This window comes from Leptodactylus fuscus, chromosome 1 (genome assembly GCF_031893055.1).
Source record: "Leptodactylus fuscus isolate aLepFus1 chromosome 1, aLepFus1.hap2, whole genome shotgun sequence".
Classification (NCBI taxonomy): Eukaryota; Metazoa; Chordata; class Amphibia; order Anura; family Leptodactylidae; genus Leptodactylus; species Leptodactylus fuscus.
In genome coordinates this window covers 17,449,653-17,473,181 of record NC_134265.1, presented here as the reverse complement: position 1 = coordinate 17,473,181, position 23,529 = coordinate 17,449,653, and the positions used below count along the sequence as shown (strand labels likewise).

The 23,529-nt window shown below is 47.4% G+C and overlaps 1 protein-coding gene and 1 long non-coding RNA gene across 3 annotated transcripts in view; one reads left to right on the top strand and one right to left on the bottom strand.

Annotated features, from left to right (window-relative positions):
* RICTOR (RPTOR independent companion of MTOR complex 2) overlaps window positions 1–23,529 on the bottom strand; it is a 66,278-nt gene that overhangs the window by 9,064 nt on the left and 33,685 nt on the right. The window contains 30 exon segments of the mRNA XM_075267512.1: window positions 381–599; window positions 836–917; window positions 1,485–1,662; window positions 2,866–3,865; window positions 4,480–4,709; window positions 5,033–5,139; window positions 5,580–5,672; window positions 5,904–5,991; window positions 6,086–6,195; window positions 6,511–6,589; window positions 6,665–6,741; window positions 7,822–7,986; window positions 8,579–8,705; window positions 9,801–10,000; window positions 10,218–10,353; window positions 10,478–10,524; window positions 10,615–10,716; window positions 12,021–12,186; window positions 12,285–12,385; window positions 13,027–13,107; window positions 13,191–13,257; window positions 13,478–13,568; window positions 14,077–14,164; window positions 15,169–15,251; window positions 16,262–16,329; window positions 17,809–17,876; window positions 18,019–18,188; window positions 18,602–18,728; window positions 19,167–19,230; window positions 19,898–20,029. Coding sequence (XP_075123613.1) covers window positions 381–599; window positions 836–917; window positions 1,485–1,662; window positions 2,866–3,865; window positions 4,480–4,709; window positions 5,033–5,139; window positions 5,580–5,672; window positions 5,904–5,991; window positions 6,086–6,195; window positions 6,511–6,589; window positions 6,665–6,741; window positions 7,822–7,986; window positions 8,579–8,705; window positions 9,801–10,000; window positions 10,218–10,353; window positions 10,478–10,524; window positions 10,615–10,716; window positions 12,021–12,186; window positions 12,285–12,385; window positions 13,027–13,107; window positions 13,191–13,257; window positions 13,478–13,568; window positions 14,077–14,164; window positions 15,169–15,251; window positions 16,262–16,329; window positions 17,809–17,876; window positions 18,019–18,188; window positions 18,602–18,728; window positions 19,167–19,230; window positions 19,898–20,029 — 4,346 coding nt within the window.
* Window positions 8,755–9,613, top strand: LOC142197332 (uncharacterized). Of its 2 annotated transcripts, none has more exons than XR_012715312.1 (3): window positions 8,755–8,981; window positions 9,102–9,450; window positions 9,507–9,613. It is a non-coding gene; the product is annotated as an uncharacterized LOC142197332 (long non-coding RNA). The 2 variants fall into 2 exon arrangements; XR_012715313.1 differs by lacking the exon at window positions 9,507–9,613 and having other exon boundaries at window positions 9,102–9,224; window positions 9,289–9,495.

The window sequence follows — 23,529 nt, the reverse complement described above, 5'->3', positions numbered from 1 at the left end:
AGCTCCCCACACCAGTGTATACAGCAGTGCTGACACCTCCCCACACCAGTGTATACAGCAGTGCTGACGGCTCCCTACACCAGTGTATACAGCAGTGCTGACAGCTCCCTACACCAGTGTATACAGCAGTGCTGACAGCTCCCTACACCAGTGTATACAGCAGTGCTGACACCTCCCCACACCAGTGTATACAGCAGTGGTGACACCTCCCTACACCAGTGTATACAGCGGTGCCGACACCTCCCTACACCAGTGTATACAGCAGTGCCGACACCTCCCTACACCAGTGTATACAGCAGTGCTGACAGCTCCCTACACCAGTGTATACAGCAGTGCTGACACCTCCCCACACCAGTGTATACAGCAGTGCTGACACCTACCTAGCCGGCTGTACTCATTCAGGAGGCCGCTGTTGTATCCGATGATCTGGAAGCCCACGCAGTACAGGCAGTTGTCGTCCGTGTGCTCCTGCAGGCCGGTGTCTTCCATGTTTTCCAGGAACTGCGAGGCATCGGAGCCCCTGGAGTTCATGATCTCTGTAATACTGAATTGCTGCCGCAGGGCTTGGTAGGGGCTCTTCACCCCAGATCCGGAGATACCTGCAACAGGGAGACGATGTGACTACAGCTCACCCTAAACATGAAGGAACCCCCTCACATCTGTAACAGGCTCCCGGACTACACTGGTCATCTCCCGGCGGACCAGACGCCCCATTCAGCCATGTATAACGTGTATATCACCCACCGCACTATTACAGCACATGTCAGTGAGGGGTTAACGGAACGTGCCATTCAGCGCATTTACAAGATCCCCTTTGGGGTACGGGTAACTGTACCTCCTATTTCTGGAGCAAAGACTTTAGCAGCACGTTCATCATTCGACAGCGTCGTCCTCTGAAAGTAGGGGGTCTCCTTTAACTGCAAAATCAGCAAAGAAAGCCAGATAAGGCTCCGTTCAGATTACACAAAGCAGATCCTAGTTTAATAGGTGCAAATGGGCGGAGGTTACATAGAGGTCTGTGTTACAAGGGTTGTCTGGGGACCGTTGCATCGCCAACCCCATACAGGTCCAGGGATCTGATGAATAGCCGACCCCCACCCCGTCCCTGTGTGAGCAGGACCTGCAAGGACATGTGACTGTGGTCCTAAACGGGCAACCGGGTCCCTACTGGAACAACATGCGGACTAGTAATCCACCTTATTATTTTCCATCCCCAGATAACCAATTGAAAAGGCTTAAGAATACGTGACCTGTGGGGGTCCCGGGGGTCAGCTTAAGACCACTGCGGCCCCTTTCGATGGTCACATGGCATTGCAAGCTTGGTCTCATTCAGTCGTACAGCTGTACCAAGTGTGTCACAGCCTTTTCGAAAAAGCTGATGGGTGGAGGTCCCGGGTGTCAGAGCGCCCCCCCCATCCCTCATATAGTCAAGTCCTGGAAACCCCCGTTAAAGGTCATGTTCTATGTGGATAAGTCATACTTACATGGAACATGTCATTGATATCCACGGGCAGAGCCAGGCCGATGTAGTCATCTGAGCTGCCGTAGGCCGCGTTGGACACCATGGAGCGGACAGAGGACGAGCGCTGCAGCGTGTTGTGGTTTATCGGACTTAATAAGTCTTCTTTATCCAGAGAGGCGTAACTCAGCGCCTTCATGAACCTGCAAGGGACAAGTCACAGGTGAGGGGGGGGAGGAGGTCAGCAACTAAAGAGCTTCGCTTCATTCACTTGAATGGGACTGATCTGTAGCATGACCATCTGACCAATGCATTGCATAGACACAACGACATAATAAAATTCTGTCTGGCTGCTGCCACCACTAGGTGGCGCTCTGAACCTGACTGCATAGTGATTAACAGAGCTCTATTCTCGCTTTCTTCAGGTAAGTCCATCATCGCTTAATTCCTCCATGGTTTTTGTGCCAGACAGGTTTTGACCCCAGGTAACATGTTCAGAACTGCACCCGGCCCCCGGGGTCTCTCCACTTCCTTCCCAGTGTGCACCAGTAGTTACCAGTACAAAGGGGGCTGGAACACTGGAGCATTATAATAGCAGGCCAGCCCCCTTAGTACAGGTCACTGGTTCTGATCATGTGACCCAAAGCCAATCCAGCCCAGAACCCCTGGGTTTGTTGCATACAAAACCCTGGAAGAAGGAAGTACTCAGTGACTCCCTGCATGGAGTAAGCTCCCCCTACTGGTGACTAAATACAGCTAAAATTTTACCATAAAGGTACAGGGGTGCTACTTTACTTCCATGTTCTCAAACACACACACAGATCTTTAGAGACCTGCTAAATCCCACCCCTCCACACACTCAGTTCTTCTACCTCCATGTTCTCCCCCACAGATCTGCTAAATCCCACCCCTCCACACACACAGCTCTACTACCTCCATGTTCTTCACCCACACACAGCTCTGTTACTTTCAATATTTCCCCACACTCGGCTTTGCTACGTCTCCTTTCCTCACATTCTACCAACAGAACGTACATTGATCCCCTTCTCCCTTATGCCATGTACAACACAAGCGGTCACGGCTCCTTCTGGATATCCCACCTGGGAGGGGCAGGACTTCTAGAAGGGGCAGCTACCCCTTGTACTGTGCATTGCCGTCATCCTGAAATGGCTGTGGATGGAGGGTCATGTGACCAACCCTGTCCGCCAGCGACTATAGCAGAACTGCAACGTTTTGCAAGCCTGTCAGTGGCTCTCAACACCTCTCACAACCCACACTTTGGGAAACCATAATCCACCAGATTTTGCAAAGCAAGAGCAGAACGTGCAGAATTTTCCAGCGTTCTGCAACAACCGTAAATGACGGCAAAGTGCCAAAAATGCAGTGCTTAACTTTAGGAGATCTACCTGCTGGAGGTCAGTCTGGAGTCCAAACTTCCCGTTTTCATGGTTATGGTATCGGTGAAGAGAACGTCTTTGGCCGGAGAAGCCAAAGCTTCCGAATGAGACAGCGACGGATGCATTCGCTGCTGCTGTAGTCGTTTCAGTGTGGCGTAGCCGAAAGCGTCCCGAGAACTGGTGTAGGTGAAGTGATAGTCGGCCAGACTCTTTATGGCAGCGATAGAAGGGGCCTTCAGGGACTGCGCCCTGCGAGGAAGCGTATGGGAAGAGCCTGGAGGAACCAAGGACACAGAGTTGGACTTGGACAGGGGCAAGTGGTTGGGGTGCAGCATGGCGGGCAGGCTGGGTTTGACGGTTTTGGTGCTGATGACCGTGCTCAGGCTGCCGCAGTCCGTGTCAATGTTGGTAGTGTCTATGCCCACAGTCTCTCGTGAAGGGCTGGAGCTCATGGAGCTGATGCCGCTCGTGGTGGTGTCCGTATTGAAGCTCAGGCTGCGGCTCTTGAAGTGTGTGGTGGTGGAGCCGTCGCCGATGAGCCGCTCCCTGCTGGCGTGGTCACGGTGGTTTTCGTTTCCTAGACTTTTTGGAAGCTTGAGATCATTATCGGTAATACTGGGGGTGCTGCCGTTGTCGTCCATGTGTTTGCCGACGGACGCGTGCGTGCTGATCCTGGGGACTTTGAACACAGAACCTAAGCTGTCCATGGAAGCAAATTCAGAATCTGACCAGGGCTCGGTCACCGTCCTGTTCCGCCTCATTTCGGGCTTGGCGTCCAGCAGTTTATTGGTTTTGGGGTCACTGCTGCTGCTACTGCGGAACTTCTTACTCGGTAGACTCAGGGAGTTTAGAAATCTGTTTTTCACAAACTTGCTTTGAGCGAGGAGCGTGAACGGGCTGCGGTCCTTGTCCTTTAAGGGCTTGTCGTAAAACGGCTGCTCGGGATCATCGTACAGATAGAAGGGGCTGGAGGCCGAGTTGCTACAGACGTCTTCATTGATGAACATGCCTGTATGGAGGAAGGACAGGAAGCCATGTCAGCTCAGAATAAGGTGTAGTAAAGAGGTCCCAGGACAAGGACACTGATCACCTATCCTTAGGGTAGGTCAGCAGTATCAGTCTGATACCAAGGACCTCCACAGATCAGCTGCAGCACTTGGACAAGTAAACAGAGCCGTAAACTGTATAGTGACTATGCTTGGTATTACAGTTCAGGTCCATTCATAGCATGACTGATAGATGTGATGTCACTGGCCTAAGACCAGTGGCTGCTCGGCGTCAGACTACCACAAACAGCTGATCCAAGGGCTCACAGGTATCAGACCACACCAAGCTTCCTAAGGATAGGTCACCATTTAAAGGGGTTTTCTGGTCCCAAACTGATGATCAATCCACAGGATGAGTTCCCAGTATATGATCTGTTGGGGTCTAACAACTGGACCCCGCACAGATCAGCTATTCTAGACGCCTCCCTGTGGCAGAAGCTGTGCAGCCTTGTGCATTCAAGTAATAGGAGCGGTTCCGAAAAAGTGCAATATACATATTACAGGCCCTGTCCAGCTCTGCTACATCTGTACACCCAGCGCATCACTGCAGACATAGTCAATGCTTATTATATCTTACTGGGTAGCGCCGATTCGCTCTCGCTGTTATGGCGGGAGCTGGTGGACTCTGAGTTCAGGCTGAGAGTGCTGGGGACAGACGACAGCTCATTACACAGCTGCTCCATGTCATCGGGCACCACCGGCCACGGATGTCTCCTGCTGTGCCTCACCGAGTCCCAGTTGTGTTGCTTTAAGATATCGCAGCCTTGCTTGGTTTTGGCAAGTAGGCCCAGTACGTAGGCACAAGTTCTAGAAACACAAAAGGAACATGTCAGAGGTGCTGGATACACATTACAGGAAGATATGGCACACTACACTAATCCTAAAGGAACAAAACTGATTTCATATCTATATAGCAGTCATTTTTAGCTCCAAATCATTTGCAAAGGCACAAAATTCTGTCTACTTGCAGCCACCACTAGGGGGAGCTCAGAAGTTTAATGCATACTGTGTTATTATTGAGCTCAATGTACAAGTAAACTCCTGAGCTCCCCCTAGTGGTGTCTGTAGACAGACTTAAACATGTTACATGGCTGAAGGTGAGCGTGTGACTGATTCAGACATTGCCTTACCCCCGGATGGAGAGCACGTCGCAGTGATGAGCCAGTGCGATGATATCTGGAATCACATTCTCTTCTTGGAGCAAGTTAAGACCCCAGTTTGAAGAACCGATGTTCCCCTGCAAATAAACAAAAGGGGCGATGAGAGCAAGTACAGGTGAAGAAGAGAAATCCCACCTCAAGAGACTGTCAATGAAGACCACGAGAGTCTCTGTGCAATACACGGGTGTGCTTTGCTTTCTGAAAATCATATAGTAAAAGGTCATGTGATCGGTAGGTATCCCAACACCTGGGACCTCCACAGATCAGCTAGAGTTAGATGGGCTGTTCACTGAATACCAAGCACAGCGCCATATATTGTATAGGGGCTGAACTTGGTATAGCGGTTCAGCCCCATTCACTTGAATGGGACTGAGCCACTGCCATAAAATGTGATATCATTAAGAGTACCACAATGACAAGGGTGTCAGATCCCGCTGATCACATACTGATGACCGATCCTAAAGGACAGGTCATCAATATATAAGTCCCAGTAATGATTTTTAGGGATTATTCTTACCAATGCCCAAAGAGCTGCTTTCAGTTGTTTTATTCCTTCCCACCTATCCAAAGACGGAGACCGGACCGTGTAACTAAGATCTGGGACCACGTTCTGTGGAAAAAAGCATAAGTGGCGGACTTCAGTAGTACGGAATTTGCAGAACGTACCAAAAAAAAAAATAAAAAAAAAATTATATATATATATATATATATATATATATATATATATATATATATATATATATATATAAATATAATTTTTGCCTCAATGCAGTTTTACCTGCACCATGTGACTGCACCCTTATCAATCACGTTCCTAAACCCTGCGGTGACGGCTCCTTACCTGGACTTCCAAGAGATGGCAGCCGGTTTTATGATGCACCAGCTGCCCATAGAGGTGAACTGGTAGATACACGTATGGGCGCTGCACCCTGTAAATAAGACAAGCAGGCATGATGTGACTATCCCGACCCCATCAGAATCAGCTCAGATTATAAAGATCCACTCAGGGGAGCGCTATATTACCTTTGATTACTGCGCCGCACATAGTTGTCGCCATCGACAGGCTTGCGGTAGGTTGTCAGAGCCTCGTTGAGCTGTTCTTCGATTAGATCAACGTACTTCGAATTATATTCCTGAAAAACGGAGGCAAAACATAGTAACGTATACCTGACGGGGTTACCGACATCAACACTGCAGCAATCCAATATTGGAAATATAGCAGAAAATTCAGGATATAAAACAATAAATTACGCAGATGGTAAAGGGTTAACTGAAGGTCTGCCACTAGGGGCGCTTCACAAAAATGTAGGCTACTACAACATGGTCCCATTGACTACAGTAGAGCTGCTCTCTACTATTAGACCGACAGGGGGTGGGGGATTTTTTGGTTATTTGTATCATACATTTCCAGATTTAGGGTTTGACCCTGTAACCGTTCCGGGCCGTACCTTGTGCCACTTCTCCAGCTGCTTTGTGACATAACCCCTTTCATTCAAGTAGGAAAACCCCTTAGGAATAGAGAGGAACCTGCAAGACAAAAAAGACAGATTAATACAAAGGAAAGGCAATGTAGGAGGCCTTGAGGGTAAGGAGCAGCGGTACCTCAGGAGGAGCAGCAGCCCCTTATCTCCAAGATGAGACAGGGCCGGCTTCATCTGGATGAGAGCATGGAGATTAGCCTGGAAGAAGAGAAATCATTAGCATTACGTTACTATCCTGCCTTCAAGAAGTCTTCAGTACAACAGAGATGTCAGTAACTCGCCCTATAATAATGACATGACTACTCTTTCTGTCCCAGTCTATACAGTAAAACTGATGAGTTGAATACAGAGCCTTACATATGTGTATGTATAGTGTTGCTATCCTGCCTTATCTAGGCCTCCAACAGTACAAAAGAGATGTACAACTATAAAGATGAGAAGACTCTGCTCACATATTCCAGTCTATACAGTACAGCCAACAAGTGAGTTGCATCCAGAGCTTTATCGGTGTATAAAATTACTATTGTGTTTTATTTAGATCTACAAGCAGTACTAGTGACTCTACCTATAATAATAATAATAATGAGATGACTCTGCTCACACGTCCCAGGCTATACAGCAGCGAATGACTGATCTGCATGCATAGACTTGTGTGTGCATATAGTGTTCCTGTCCTGCCTTATCTAGGCCTTCAACTGTGTATTATAACGGTCCTTACCTCCATCATCCTATAATGATACTGAGATACCTATTCTACCTATAATAATAATGAGATGACTCTGCTCACATGTTCTAGGCTATACAGCAGCGAATGACTAATCTGCATGCATAGACTTGTCTATGTATATAGTGTTCATGTTCTGCCTTATCTAGGCCTTCAATTGTGTATTATAACGGTCCTTACCTCCATCATCCTATAATGATACTGAGATGACTCTGCTCATGTGCCCAAATCTATACAGAAAAACTACCAAATGAGCTGCATAGAAAGCCTATTCTATGTATATAGTGTTACTATCCTGCCCTATCCTGATCTCCAGCAGTATAATAGAGCAGTCAGTAACTCCACCTATAATGATGAGATGACTCTGCTCATTCTATCTCAGTCTGTACAGTAAAGCTGATTATGATCTGCATACAACAGGAAATGTCAGTCTACTGTCTACTCTAGTGGCTGTCTAGAGAACTACAATAACCCAAGATCTGTATGTGCTTGCTTTCCCTACTACAGAAGGGATTAGATGAGGTCTGGACACTTTTCTGGGCTCATTCAATCACCTTGTCTTCGCAAGCTTCATCCAAAATGTCCAGGGCTTCAGTAGAGATAGTTTTGTTTTTGTCGTGTAGCTGCGTCACCAATAATTCAATACCCCAATTACTGAAGAACTCGACATTGGCTCTAAGGAGGACCCTCAGGTGCTTTGTGGCGTACAGACGACAACTCTGCCAAAAACGGAAACAAAATGACTCAATAGCCAATATGTAATTATGGAAATATTTCATCTTTACGCGATATTACAGCCGATCTTAGAGGGCGTTTCCTAGAGTTATACATAGACAAGGTCTTGTTTTTTGCAGGACATTGAGTATTTTGTATCTCGAGTCACACTCCCATGGCGGCTCCTGCCGTTCCTCTTATAGGGGCACCGAGATTGCCATGACAAAATTGTATGCCGTGGTGCAAGAACTAGCATGCGACTGTGACGTGTACTCTGTTACTGGATCAGGAAGGGGTTAAGGGATTTCAAAATGAAGGTGACAACGCCATGTTAAAGTGGCCGTACGAATTAAAGGGGATGTCCAAGACCTCATGTGTATTGGATATGTCAGCCGTATATGATGACCTATCCAATACATATGGGGTAACAAAAACAAATGCGGGAAATGGTTAGGAAAAGTGAAAATAAAGTGGAATAAAAAAAAAAAAAAAAAAAAAATTGACTTAAAACTAAATAATCAGCATCAGGATTACATAATACATTAGGAAAACACAGTTACTCAGCAGATTCGGATACAAGCAGTATTAATCACTTACATCCGGAGACGCGGTTAACGTCTTGGACAGAATGACTCTGGCAAGTCCGTCCCGGCTGTAATCCAAGCTGGAGACGGCCAACTTCAATAAGTGGTCTTGGCTTTTCAGCGAGCAAAGATTTAGGAGACTGTAAATACAAAAACTGACTTCAGGATCTGCACAACGGAAACTCGGAGATTACATGTGAGGAGGTATCAGGAAATTAGGTCATGTATGGAGAGGACAGGTTGTAGAGATTACATGTATGGAGGTATCAGGAGATTAGGTCATGTATGGAGAGGACAGGTTGTGGAGATTACATGTATGGAGGTATAAGGAGATTAGGTCATGTATGGAGAGGACAGGTTGTGCAAATTACATGTGAGGAGGTATCAGGAGATTAGGTCATGTATGGAGAGGACAGGTTATGGAGATTACAGGTATGGAGGTATCAGGAGATTACGTCATGTATGGAGAGGACAGGTTGAGGACTAGAGATTACATGTGAGGATTTATCAGATTAGTTCATGTATGGAGGGGACAGGTTGTGGACTGGAGATTACATGTATGGAGGCATCAGGAGATTAGGTCATGTATGGAGGGGACAGGTTGTGGAGATTACATGTGAGGAGGTATCAGGAGATTAGGTCATGTACGGAGGAGACAGGTTGTGGACTGGAGATTACATGTATGGAGGCATCAGGAGATTAGGTTATGTATGGAGGGGATAGGTTGTGGAGATTACATGTGAGGAGGTCTCAGGAGATTAGGTCATGTATGGAGGAGACAGGTTGTGGACTGGAGATTACATGTATGGAGGCATCAGGAGATTAGGTTATGTATGGAGGGGATAGGTTGTGGAGATTACATGTGAGGAGGTATCAGGAGATTAGGTCATGTATGGAGGGGACAGATTGTGGAGATTACATGTGAGGCAGTATCAGATTAGGTCCTGTATGGAGGGGACAGGTTGTGGAAATTACATGTGAGGAGGTCTCAGGAGATTAGGTCATGTATGGAGGGGATAGGTTGTGGAGATTACATGTGAGGAGATATCAGGAGATTAGGTCATGTATGGAGGAGACAGGTTGTGGAGATTACATATATGGAGGCATCAGGAGATTACGTCATGTATGGAGGGGACAGGTTGTGCAGATTACATGTGAGGAGGTCTGAGGAGATTAGGTCATGTATGGAGGGGACAGGTTCGGCTACTTAGTATTGATATGATCTTGGTACTCGCCACTGAAACACATTGCACTTCTCCAGCATCTTGACTCCGTGCGGATGGCAGGAGAGAGTACCAATGAAGAGAAAGTAGTACTGGCTGAGCGTGGTCAGTAGGCCGCTGTTCTGAAGACTTCGCTCTTGCTTCATTCCCGATAGGGTCACCAACCACTGTACGATGTCCTTCACAAGTTCCTCGAGGTAGCCCTGTCCATCCTGGAATAGAAAAGAACATCACCATGTCAAACATATAATCCCTAATCCCGCAGGTCCATCACATGCAGCTGGTTCACATATAGCAGTGCAGCGTTAGACCAGGCAGATATAGAGTCATTGGACATAGCAATGGTTAAGGGACTCTAGCCAACGTGTCCGGCTTTGGCCTTACAGAATATCTGCAGTATTACAGAACCGCAAGTAAAACGTGACTCACCTCCTCCGACTCGAGCAGGAACTCTGTGAACTGGCACCCCACCACCGTCAGCTGCTTCGCTTTACTGTAGTCCCATTCCAAATTGGCATAAAGCGAACTGCTGGGCTTGTAGAAAAACAGTAGCCGGCGCACGAACCTGGAGGACGGATGAAAATAAAAGGAAACGATCGGAAGTTTAGGGCCGGAAAACCAGACTAATATAGGGCACAATCTGACAAGACAGGATACAGGGAGGTATACGGTATATATCAGGGCCGTACCTGTGCAGCTGCTCGTCCTTACAGTTTTTTAGATTCACATTTGGCCACTGACGAAGAGAAGAAAGAAAAGTTACTGACGTGGATTTTTATTGAGAATGATATCAATGTAGTCATTCCGTTACGGAGTGTACAAGAACCTTGAGAATGGTCCCGATGAGATTCCAGTTCCACTCGAGGTTCTCCTTATGATTCAGGACCTGGCTATCTCGTAGATTCATCACCAGAGCGTCTTCTGCATCCTATATACAAACATATACAGTATATATGAGAGGCGAAGGGCTCAAGGAAAAAACGAAAACAAGTGATGATTTCTGCCCTGGTCGGCATACCGTTTATACCATTAAAATCAAATTTTTTTGGCGATCACAAGTAGGAATAGCCTTAAGAAAGTCTATTCTTCTCCTACCTTTAGATGTCTTCTCCGCACCGCCGTTCAGTAGAAATTTCAGTTTTTGTCTGTATGCAAATGAGTTCTCTTACAGCACTGGGGGCGTCCCTAATGCTGTGAGAGAACTCTCCAGCACCGCCTCCATCTTCTTCAGGAACGGGGTCTTCACGCGTCTTCTTCCGGCACTGGCAGAGCAGATTGTGCATGCCTGCGGCCACAAGAAAGATAGCCGCTTACACAGTAAGTAAGCGGCCATTTTCTTGTGGCCGCGGGTATGTGCAGTCGGCTCTGTCCGAGGCCTAGAAGTTTGACTGCCAGCGCTGGAAGAAGACGCGTGAAGAGGCCATTCCTCAAGAAGATGGAGGCGGTGCTGGAGAGTGCTCTCGCAGCATTGGGGACGCCCCCAGTACTGTTTGTGCGCTAAGGACCGCCCACAGTGCTGCGAGAGAACTCCTATGGATACCAACGAAAACCGGGTTTTCTACAGAACGGCGGCGCGGAGAAGACATCTAAAGGTAAGAGAAGAATAGACTCTCTTAAGGCTATTCCTACGTGTGATTGACAATAAAAATTAGATTTTAATGGTAGAATCTCTTTAATGTTATCGCTTGTCAGAAATGGGTGAGGCAACCAAATATAAATCATAGAGACTACACTAGTCAAAGGCATAGGAACTAATACTGGCCAATGGCAATGCCCACCCTGCAATTCCTTCCCCTAAGCACTGCCATAAATATCACCATTCAGTGCCCCTATAATGCCCCCATACTAACTCCCAAGCAACATCAGCAAACTACTACCATGCTGTGCCAAAATACCTCCACATGGGTGGCAAATTTCTCCATGCATTACCCATATAATGCCCCAAGCAGTGCAAATACAGATGAGCATTGCCATCCAACGGAGCAATAACTTGTACTCTTAAAGGGGTCATCCAGGACTGTGATATTGATCGCGGTGGACTCTTCACCACTTACCAAGCACAGCAACATACACTGTACCGAGTCTGTGGCCGGTATTACAGCTCAGCCCCAGTTATTTAAATGGGACTGAGCTCCAGCGTGGTCATGTGAACAATAGCCGTGATGTTAATAACAAAGTCCTGCACAACCCCTTTATAGGAGGATTCGCTACGTACCTGACCAACGCGCTTACCTTAAGAACGAACACCTCCTTGTGGACGCGCAGGTGCTGATCCCTTTTCTGGTGCGTGGCGATGGCCTTCTGCACGATGTGGTCCAGGTACAGGCTGTGTGGTTTGGGGCCTCGCTTCTTCATCTCATGGAATCTCTTAAGGCAGTTGAGAGCTGCACTGGCACGGCTGGAAACATGGAGGACAGGACAAGATTTAGGGAACGGGTAACCCCTTCCAGAATGTGCAGACCCCCTGCCCAGTATAACCCCTTGTAGGATACTCACAGTCGCTTCTCCTTGGAAATGTCAAAAGACGCGGCCATGTTCATCAGGGTCGGTAAGCAGTGCAAGTGGTGACTGTGGGAATGGGGAAGGATGGTGTTCGCCTAAGAAATAAGAAAGCGAGAAGGTCTGAGGTGCGAGAACCTACACTCATGAACAAACATGGAAAACGTCCTGTAGGGGGAGATCACACATGGCCCCATTACAGGACGTGCCGGATTTATGATGAAGCGTGCATCTCCTCACGCATCTGGTGCATCCTTGAGTGGAGTGGAAATGGCCGCTCTTGATTAATCTCCCCCTATAAGTCCCGTCCTTTCTGAATCCACCCTACAGGATAAGCTCCAATCACTGGGATCTCAGACTGCCCCCATATAAATGGAAGTCTATGGCACATGTGCAGGCGCTCTATACACTGACCATACACTTCGCTTCCACTAGCGATCAGACACGTATCCCCGGTCTGTAGATAGGTGTATACCATGGGAAAACCCTATTATGCCATGTGGAGCTTCAGCTTGTGATATATATGCTGGTGCTAAAGTAAAGGGGACTAGGACATGGACTAGGCCGGTGACATCACGTCCTCCATGCTGCAGCACAGTCCCATTTCAAATGAATGGAGCTGAGCTGCAATACCCAGAACAGCCACTATACAACCTACGGCGCTGTGCTTGGACGATAATATAGAGTCCGCAGCAATCAATATCCTAATCCCAGACAAGCCCTTTAAAAGAGAACTTACCATGTGTAAGAGCTCCCCGAGGATGATGGTTGCCCTGACGGACACGTCGTCGTCGCTGCTCGTGATCACTTCCACCAAGCCCTGGGTAGAGTCACATAGTAATGTTATCTGCCGGCCCACAGGGCGCATGTCTCTGCCGCAGTCCCATCCTGTCCAGCACTTACCTCCAATAGTCCATTAGTAATGAAAGTGGAGAGTATCAGAGCCAGGTAGTTGTCAATGAGGTCCGGTCTGTGGGGACATAAATGGCGCAGAAATGAATATACAATTATATATAACACGAGGACCGCAGGGAGACAGCGCTTATTATACACCGTGCCCAACCCCAGCCGCCATTTATCCTGGACATCCCCTTTAACATTGCAGCACCGGGACAAACCTCTTATTAACCCCTTGACAGAGTGACAGATCTGGCAGGACGAAGGGATTGTCGTCATCCTGCAACACGTACCTGGATCGAGCTCGGTGAGGAAGAAGAGTCTTCGCTTCTGCTGCTACAAATCCGTCAGAAAGTCTCCAAGTCTCCTGAAAGCGGCTCGGGTCTGGAAGGAAGGAACAAGAAAAAAAAAATACATCATTGAAAGCAATAGGTTGTAGCAATAGGTATGTGATGTGTGGGAGTCAGACACCCGGATCCCGCACAGATCAGCTGTTCACCACCTCGGGGAAACGCATGCTGCACTTAGGCCTCGGCTCCCATCCTATTACTTGGGATGGCTGATCTGTGCGGTGTCCGGGTGTCAGACCCCACAGGTCCCATACAGATCACCTATCCTGACCATATGTCCTATTAGGGTATAGGGACAATACAGGGGGAGGTCCGCCTCTCTCAAACTTCAGCCCCTCCTGTAATAACCCAGAATCCCCCATGACCATGACGGTGGGATGTAGGGAATGAAGATTATTATGCAATGGACAAATAACCCGAATGTGACACCCTAGAGCGCTGGTACAAGACACATCTCAATTTAATGAATAAAAAAAGACTCCACGTGACCATTTGTAATTCGTGGTGGGTCTACAAGGGGCGAGGTGGGGTTGATCACTTACCGACACTCAGCAGAGCTTCAATAAAGTCCTTGGTCACAACAGGAAGTGGGAGGCGAAAAATATCGTACAGTACCTCGAGAAGACCTCGCTGTGCGAAACAATACGAGAGAGAGAACACAAATCAATGGCCGCCTGCCAAGTGAGCCGCACAATGAATGTCAGCATTGAGAGCAAAGCCGAGCGAAGGCTTCATTATCTGTATTTCCACAACACTCGCCCCAATAACGCAGAACTAAACATAGAATTATGGGATAGGATAGAGAATACAACGCCCGTCCGGAGGACTATCCCTGCAGAGAAAAGGGAACCCATCTCATCCTGACCCAGATAATAGGAGACCACCAGCACTCTAATCTGCAGGGGGAGCCATCTGTAAGTGTTTAACTCCCCCTGCAGCTCCCCCGCAGGGGAAATAGAGCATTACACATTTCCCATTGAAATCAACTGCCTGCTGGTGTAAAGCCTGGACATGGTGGTCTCTCTAGAGCAGGGGTCAGGGGTGACACTACAACTCCCAGCATGCGCTCATTCACATGCTCTACGAACTTCTGCAGAATTTAATCGGACATGCTGGGTGTTGTAGTGTCACGGCTACAATAGGCTCTACTCAACTCGGTCAGGGACCCCCAACCTCTATCACATGCACAGTAGGTCATATAAGATGACTACTTAAAGGGGTTGTCCAGAGTCAGATAAACGTGACTGCTTTCTTTCAGAAACAGCGCCACACATGTGCATGGGTTGTGTCCGATATTGCAGTTCAACTCCACTGACTCATGAGCCGACCTACAATTCCTTGCACAGCCTGTGAAGAAGGAGTGGTGCTGTTTTTTGACGTAAACAGCCATGTTTTTTTTTTTTTAAACCCAGGACAAGCATCTAAACACTAATGGGCTATTCTTAAAATAGGCCATGGATATCAGAGCGGTCGGGGTGCGACTCTCAGCACCCCGGCAAAGCAACTGATCCAGCCCAGAAACTCCAGCTAGAACCCATAGGGAGTAACAGTCTCTGAATAACCCCTTTAAGAGGTATTACACAGTATGGGGTGGCCCATAGTGTAATACACCGTCGCACTCGGCTCACACTTACCCGTATTTCCATGTTTGGTATACAAAGGACTCCGATCAGGGACTGGATGCCGGAGTTTCCAGGCTTGCACAGGGTGATGATCCCTACAAAAGGAATAAGACGTGAGCGGATGGCGGCATACACTCCATTACAGATGTGACGCAGCTATCAAGTGAGCCTGAGCCATGTTCTACCTCTGTACAAGCAAAGAAGATCACACCAGTCATAATGGAGTGGGCCGATATGTGATACAGTACAGCCAGGTCTGGATTAGAACACCCCCTATTGTGCCGCCGGGTGTCTCTGCCGGGACCCCAAGTGATCAGCTCTGACTACTGTCTATACATGTCCAGTATTTACATAGGCTAAGACGCCTCTATGTCCGCCCAGACCATCATGGACACGGCAGTACCCCAGCCCAGACCTAGATTCTCGCTCACTCTTATATGACACAATGGCATCTTATCTTTACGCTCTCACTACATACAATCCGAGCCGTCGCAGCAGCAGACTGACATTGCTCGGATAATAACGCCATGTCTCAAGGTTTCTCTTTCGTTATCACACGATTCTGTTCTTTCCGCGGCTGTGGTTATTCGCTTTCCCACGTTACAGTAACTCAGGAGACCGTAGTCGAGAACACGACCACAAGACCCTGTGGTGTGGCTTCACAGCTCACTGTACGGGATTACAGTATGTAGAAAGCAGCCCCATGAAGTCTATGGAGCACATGCTGAGGAACAGATCGGATACATAGAGGATTAGCATGCAGATCAACCCCGCTCCGGCGCAGTCTACTGGTATCAAGTCTCCAGACAGATACGGCCTGATGGTTCGCACTTTATAGCGAAACGACTGCATGTCCCGGGGATGTGTGACACTTAATACCTTGTGACATAATCTTTCCACTTGTAATTTGCAGCATTTCACACCCAACAAGATGACACGCAGCTTGCATGCAAGATATCACAGCAAGTACTGGGGTCTTATAAAGGTCATCCGATTTGGGACATTATGAAGGAGCCCTTTAAGGGGAGGTTTTGTATATTTGCGCCCTCAGGAGAGCAGCAGGGTTACTGACGTTACAGCCCAGCTGATCGCGACTAGCACCAACCTGCCCAGGATCGGAAGGCTGCGACAATCCCGAGTCTGCTCGCCTGGAATCTGGCCTCCCGATCTTCTCTGCAAAGAAATGCAAAAAGGTTAATCCTGCCCTGCAACAATCTGTGATAGACGTGACATGTGCGGAGACGGCAGCGTGCTGCACCCGACAAGACGGCCGATACTACACAACGTCTAGACGCTGACTATGGAAGCTGCGGCGGATACATGGAATATCACTAGTCCTTTATTACAGGCATGATATGTTCTGATACATTAGAGCAGGGGTAGGGAACGTACGGCTCTCCAGCTGTTGCAAAACTACAACTCCCAGCATGCATACTGGCTCTGCTGTTCTTGGAACTCCCATGCAAGTGAATGGAGCATGATGGGAGTTGTAGTTTCACAGCAGCTGGAGTGCCGAAGGTTCCCTATCCTTGCATTGGAAGATAGAAACAGTCAGTCCTAGTCATGTGACGGATACACCAATTGTGGTTTGGGCTTAGAAGGACTCTTCCACACTTGTCCTATCTTTAAAGGGATATTCCAGCCCCAAATGGAGTTTTCATACTGATGATCTATGGACAGGTTACGTCATCCATGAGTATTCTATCGAGGTCTGACATCCAGGCCCCACACAGATCGGCTTTTCTAGCAACTTCTGTGTGGTGGAAGCTTCTAGTGCATACTGATGGTTCTGGTGCATGCGCTGCCTTTCCACTACGAACCATGAGGACAGAATCCACGTGTGGAAAGGATCAATGGATAGAGCTTCCGCGTCACTTCCATTACTTGAATAGTGCTGTCCATCCACTATTGGCTTCCGGCACCCCAAGGCCGCTAGAACAGCTGATCTGTTCAGGGTCCGGGTAACAGACCACATACTGATGATCTATCCTGTATGTAAATTCAATTTAGGGCAGGAAAATCCCTTTAAGACAGATTCATATCAGGTCAGTAGGGGCACAAGGCACCCCCAGGAGCTGAGCTGCAACACAGCCATGTGTCGGACCCCCACCAATCTGATATCGATGACCAGCCCTAAGGAAAACGCAGAGAGACCGGGACTGGACAATGGATTGTTGGGGATAGATTCAGCCATTAAATCCTAGACAGCCCCTTTAATTCGCAGTCTACGTGCCGTGCACCATCAGAACTGAGGTGTGATAGAGGAGGCATAAAGTATCGTCAAACGTATTACACAACATCAGCCTAGCTGAGAGATTTGGGGTGGTTTGGTTTGTTTACACCATCAGGGGGCGATGTTTAAACCGTAGGACCAGATCACCAATAATGACTGACTACAATGGATCTCGGGGGACTTTGCAGCAGCCAGAGCTCAGTCTTACAGATACAGAGATCCAAATCCTCAGCATACAGTTACATGATAACATTTGTCTATCTGCAGCCACCACTAGAGGGAGCTCAGGAGCTTACAGCAGACTGTGTTATTATAAACAGTCTGAAGTCAGCTGCTGAGCTCCCCCTAGTGGTGCCTGCTGAATAATAGAGGATACCTGGAATGTGAATACACACATTGAGTCAAGTGTTACGACTTACTTCAGCTGCCCTTCTGCCGTGTCTGGATTATGTCTGTAGTGAAAATCCGTGTATGGCGCTAAAATTTGCTATAAAAACAAAAAAACAAAACAAAACAATATTATTATAAGTCGTCACAACAGAGCGAAGCACTGCGGCCCTTCTCTCCAGGCACTTCCATGAATGCAGCCATGCCTGGTGGGTGCCGCCGCTGATCAGCGCGTCACGTACCTCTAATTCTACATCACACCGCACATACTTCCGCGTCGCCGGGTGGTTGAGCAGGAACAGGACTGTGGTGACCAGGGCTTCATTGATTCTACTTAGCTGGCAGTCAATCACATTTTTAAGGACAGTGCTGAGGCCGCCCCTGAGCGCCACCAGTTCTGGGTTTAGAAGTACTGCAGAGATGGGGAGGAAAGGAAAGGACAGAAGGTAAGGCCTGGTGTAATATAATACGCAGGCCAGAGCAAATGGATAAGGCCTAAAACCGGGCTGGGTCAGGAGTGGAGAACCAGCACGACCAGCAACTAAGTCACAGGACAAACTGGGGATCCCTGCAGCCACCACTAGAGGGAGCCGACTGGATACAGTATCAGCTGTAATCTGTCGGATTGCCTGTTTACGTAGGCAGCGCCACCACAGGGGAGATGAAGTATTACACAGTTTCCCTTCACATAAATACAGACTGGTCCTGCAGAGGGACGTCTCTCGTGACTACTCTCCATCCTGGCAGCGGAGACGCCCCATATATTCAATCCCAGCAGTGATAAAGACGTCCCCTATAGTACAGTGTAACAGCCATGTGTTATACCTAGTTCACAGATGATGGCGATGCACGCCCGCACCAGCCTGTCCCGCTCCTGGAGGCCGTCATTGCCAACCGCTATCAAAGAATTAGCTATAGAACTAGGGAATATGGAAGGATTCACAGTCATCATCTGAAAAACACAAGAAATCGGATTATCATACCCGCAGACGTGAAGGGCGGCACGAGGGTGATTGCTAGAATGGGCGGGTTCCTAGGAGAGGATCCAGCAGGTGGCGCCTGTCACATCTAGTACACTCTCCGCCATGTATTTCTTGTTACGGCGCGGTCCAGGTCACGGTAACGACATAGGACTCTCCTAAATACAACCCTACAGAGTGTGCTGTCACATGCTACAACAGCAGCTCAGTCCCACTCAAGTGAACAGGGATATGCAATACCAAGCACAGCCACTATACAATTTACGGCGCTGTGCTTGGTATCAGTGAAGAGGTCACGGCACTCCCCAGCTGATCTATAGGGGGACAAAAGGTTGGACCCCCACTGATGGGGAAGCCACGGAAAACCCCTTGTAATGGTAAAAACAAGCCCCAAACCCCCATAAGTTTACCTTTCTGACTAGTCTCAGTGCTTGCGTCCTTTCTACTTCATTACTTTGTTGAATATCTATGCACCTGAAAAAAAAATTAAAAAAAAAATGTATAATTAAGTTTTTACAGTGTGTATACAGAACAATACCAAACCCCGCAAATCAATAACCTCTGCTCGACCTCTGACCACTGGGGTCACCGCTAGTCACATGACATAAATCCATCACAGGTACAGGGTGCTCTGGTTAAAGGGGATTTGCAGGATTTTACTACTGATCTTTACATGGATATTAGATATGTCTGGTATACAGTGAAGAGTCTGCACCGATCACCTGTATGCTCAGCGGCACCTACAAAATAGCTGATGGGTGGGGGTGCCAGGAATTTATAGGATCAGATCGGATTTCCAGGCTGGTTCCACAATAGGGTCATGTGATCAGAACCAGCTCCCGGGTCTGTCCACCTCCTCCATTGTTCCTGTACTATGGGGGCCCGAATGATCTAATTTGCTAGGAGGCGAGGAGATAGAGCGACCCCAGTGCTGCGGCCTCACGTGACACAGGGGATCCAGCCTGGAGAACCGAGGTACCAACCAAATAGAGCCCATGGGAATAAAGTATCCAAACCCTCCCTGGACAACCCCTATAACCACGTGTGACTGCAGCTCCATTCAGTGTCTTTGACCCTCCTATATCTAGTGACTGTATACAAGGTTAGAGTGACCCTTTATTGGACGCGCGGAGACACTTACCTGGCTATTAAGTAATCTACTTTTAACATTAGCACCTTCTTTAAAATACCAGAATCTCGGATGAGATAGCGGAGAGCCCGTAGCCCCGCCGCTCGCACTTCTTTTGCTTCATTTAACAAGGATAACCGCAAACTAGTGTCACAAAGAGAACAAAAAAAATTCCATTAGATCCACAAACATACAGCGGCCCTATAGTATATATACTGTGCACTAGGCCAGATACTGCCAACCTGCGGCCCTATAGTATATATACTGTGCACTAGGCCAGATACTGCCAACCTGCGGCCCTATACTATATATACTGTACACTATCCCAGATACTGCCAACCTGCGGCCCTATAGTATATATACTGTACACTAGGCCAGATACTGCCAACCTGCGACCCTATAGTATATATACTGTACACTAGGCCAGATACTGCTAACCTGCGGCCCTATAGTATATATACTGTACACTAGGCCAGATACTGCCAGCCTGCGGCCCTATAGTATATATACTGTACACTAGGCCAGATACTGCCAACCTGCGGCCCTATAGTATATATACTGTACACTAGGCCAGATACTGCCAACCTGCGGCCCTATAGTATATACTGTACACTAGGCCACATACTGCTAACCTGCGGCCCTACAGTATATATACTGTACACTAGGCCAGATACTGCTAACCTGCGGCCCTATAGTATATATACTGTACACTAGGCCAGATACTGCCAACCTGCGGCCCTATAGTATATATACTGTACACTAGGCCAGATACTGCTAACCTGCGGCCCTATAGTATATATACTGTACACTATCCCAGATACTGCCAACCTGCGGCCCTATAGTATATATACTGTACACTAGGCCAGATACTGCCAACTTGCAGCCCTATAGTATATATACTGTACACTAGGCCAGATACTGCCAACCTGCGGCCCTACAGTATATACTGTACACTAGGCCACATACTGCCAACCTGCGGCCCTATAGTATATATACTGTACACTAGGCCACATACTGCCAGCCTGCGGCCCTATAGTATATATACTGTACACTAGGCCAGATACTGCCAGCCTGCGGCCCTATAGTATATATACTGTACACTAGGCCAGATACTGCCAGCCTGCGGCCCTATAGTATATATACTGTACACTAGGCCAGATACTGCCAACCTGCGACCCTATAGTATATACTGTACACTAGGCCAGATACTGCCAACCTGCGGCCCTATAGTATAAACTGTACACTAGGCCAGATACTGCCAACCTGCGGCCCTATAGTATATATACTGTACACTAGGCCAGATACTGCCAACCTGCGGCCCTATAGTATATATACTGTACACTAGGCCAGATACTGCCAACCTGCGGCCCTATAGTATATATACTGTGCACTATCCCAGATACTGCCAACCTGCGGCCCTATAGTATATATACTGTACACTAGGCTGGTTACTACCAACCTGCGGCCCTATAGTATATACTGTACACTAGGCCAGATACTGCCAACTTGCGGCCCTATAGTATATATACTGTGCACTATCCCAGATACTGCCAACCTGCGGCCCTATAGTATATACTGTACACTAGGCCAGATACTGCCAACTTGCGGCCCTATAGTATATATACTGTGCACTATCCCAGATACTGCCAACCTGCGGCCCTATAGTATATATACTGTACACTAGGCCAGATACTGCCAACCTGCGGCCCTATAGTATATATACTGTACACTAGGCCACATACTGCCAACCTGCGACCCTATAGTATATATACTGTGCACTATCCCAGATACTGCCAACCTGCGGCCCTATAGTATATATACTGTACACTAGGCCACATACTGCCAACCTGCGGCCCTATAGTATATACAGTCCTATGAAAAAGTTTGGGCACCCCTATTAATCTTAATCATTTTTAGTTCTAAATATTTTGGTGTTTATAACAGCCATTTCAGTTTGATATATCTAATAACTGATGGACACAGTAATATTTCAGGATTGAAATGAGGTTTATTGTACTAACAGAAAATGTGCAATATGCATTAAACCAAAATTTGACCGGTGCAAAAGTATGGGCACCTCAACAGAAAAGTGACATTAATATTTAGTAGATCCTCCTTTTGCAAAGATAACAGCCTCTAGTCGCTTCCTGTAGCTTTTAATCAGTTCCTGGATCCTGGATAAAGGTATTTTGGACAAACAATTCAAGTTCAGTTAAGTTAGATGGTCGCCGAGCATGGACAGCCCGCTTCAAATCATCCCACAGATGTTCAATGATATTCAGGTCTGGGGACTGGGATGGCCATTCCAGAACATTGTAATTGTTCCTCTGCATGAATGCCTGAGGATTTGGAGCGGTGTTTTGGATCATTGTCTTGCTGAAATATCCATCCCCGGCGTAACTTCAACTTCGTCACTGATTCTTGAACATTATTCTCAAGAATCTGCTGATACTGAGTGGAATCCATGCGACTCTCAACTTTAACAAGATTCCCGATGCCGGCATTGGCCACACAGCCCCAAAGCATGATGGAACCTCCACCAAATTGTACAGTGGGTAGCAAGTGTTTTTCTTGGAATGCTGTTTCTTTTTGGACGCCATGCATAACGCCTTTTTTTTATAACCAAACAACTCAATCTTTGTTTCCAAAATGAAGCTGCCTTGTCCAAATGTGCTTTTTCATACCTCAGGCAACTCTATTTGTGGCGTACGTGCAGAAACGGCTTCTTTCTCATCACTCTCCCATACAGCTTCTATTTGTGCAAAGTGCGCTGTATAGTTGACCGATGCACAGTGACACCATCTGCAGCAAGATGATGCTGCAGCTCTTTGGAGGTGGTCTGTGGATTGTCCTTGACTCTTCTCACCATTCTTCTTCTCTGCCTTTCTGATATTTTTCTTGGCCTGCCACTTCTGGGCTTAACAAGAACTGTCCCTGTGGTCGTCCATTTCCTTACTATGTTCCTCACAGTGGAAACTGACAGGTTAAATCTCTGAGACAACGTTTTGTATCCTTCCCCTGAACAACTATGTTGAACAATCTTTGTTTTCAGATCATTTGAGAGCGGGCTGTCCATGTTCGGCGACCATCAAATTTAACTGAACTTGAATTGTTTTGTAGAAAGAAATGGTCCAAAATACCTTTATCCAGGATCCAGGAACTGATTAAAAGCTACAGGAAGCGACTAGAGGCTGTTATCTTTGCAAAAGGAGGATGTACTAAATATTAATGTCACTTTTCTGTTGAGGTGCCCATATTTTTGCACCGGTCAAATTTTGGTTTAATGCATATTGCGCATTCTGTTAGTACAATAAACCTCATTTCAATCCTGAAATATTACTGCGTCCATCAGTTATTAGATATATCAAACTGAAATGGCTGTTGCAAACACCAAAATATTTAGAACTAAAAATGATTAAGATTAATAGAGGTGCCCAAACTTTTTCATAGGACTGTATACTGTACACTAGGCTGGTTACTACCAACCTGCAGCCCTATAGTATATACTGTACACTAGGCCAGATACTGCCAGCCTGCGGCCCTATAGTATATATACTGTACACTAGGCCAGATACTGCCAACCTGCGGCCCTATAGTATATATACTGTACTCTAGGCCAGATACTGCCAACCTGCGGCCCTATA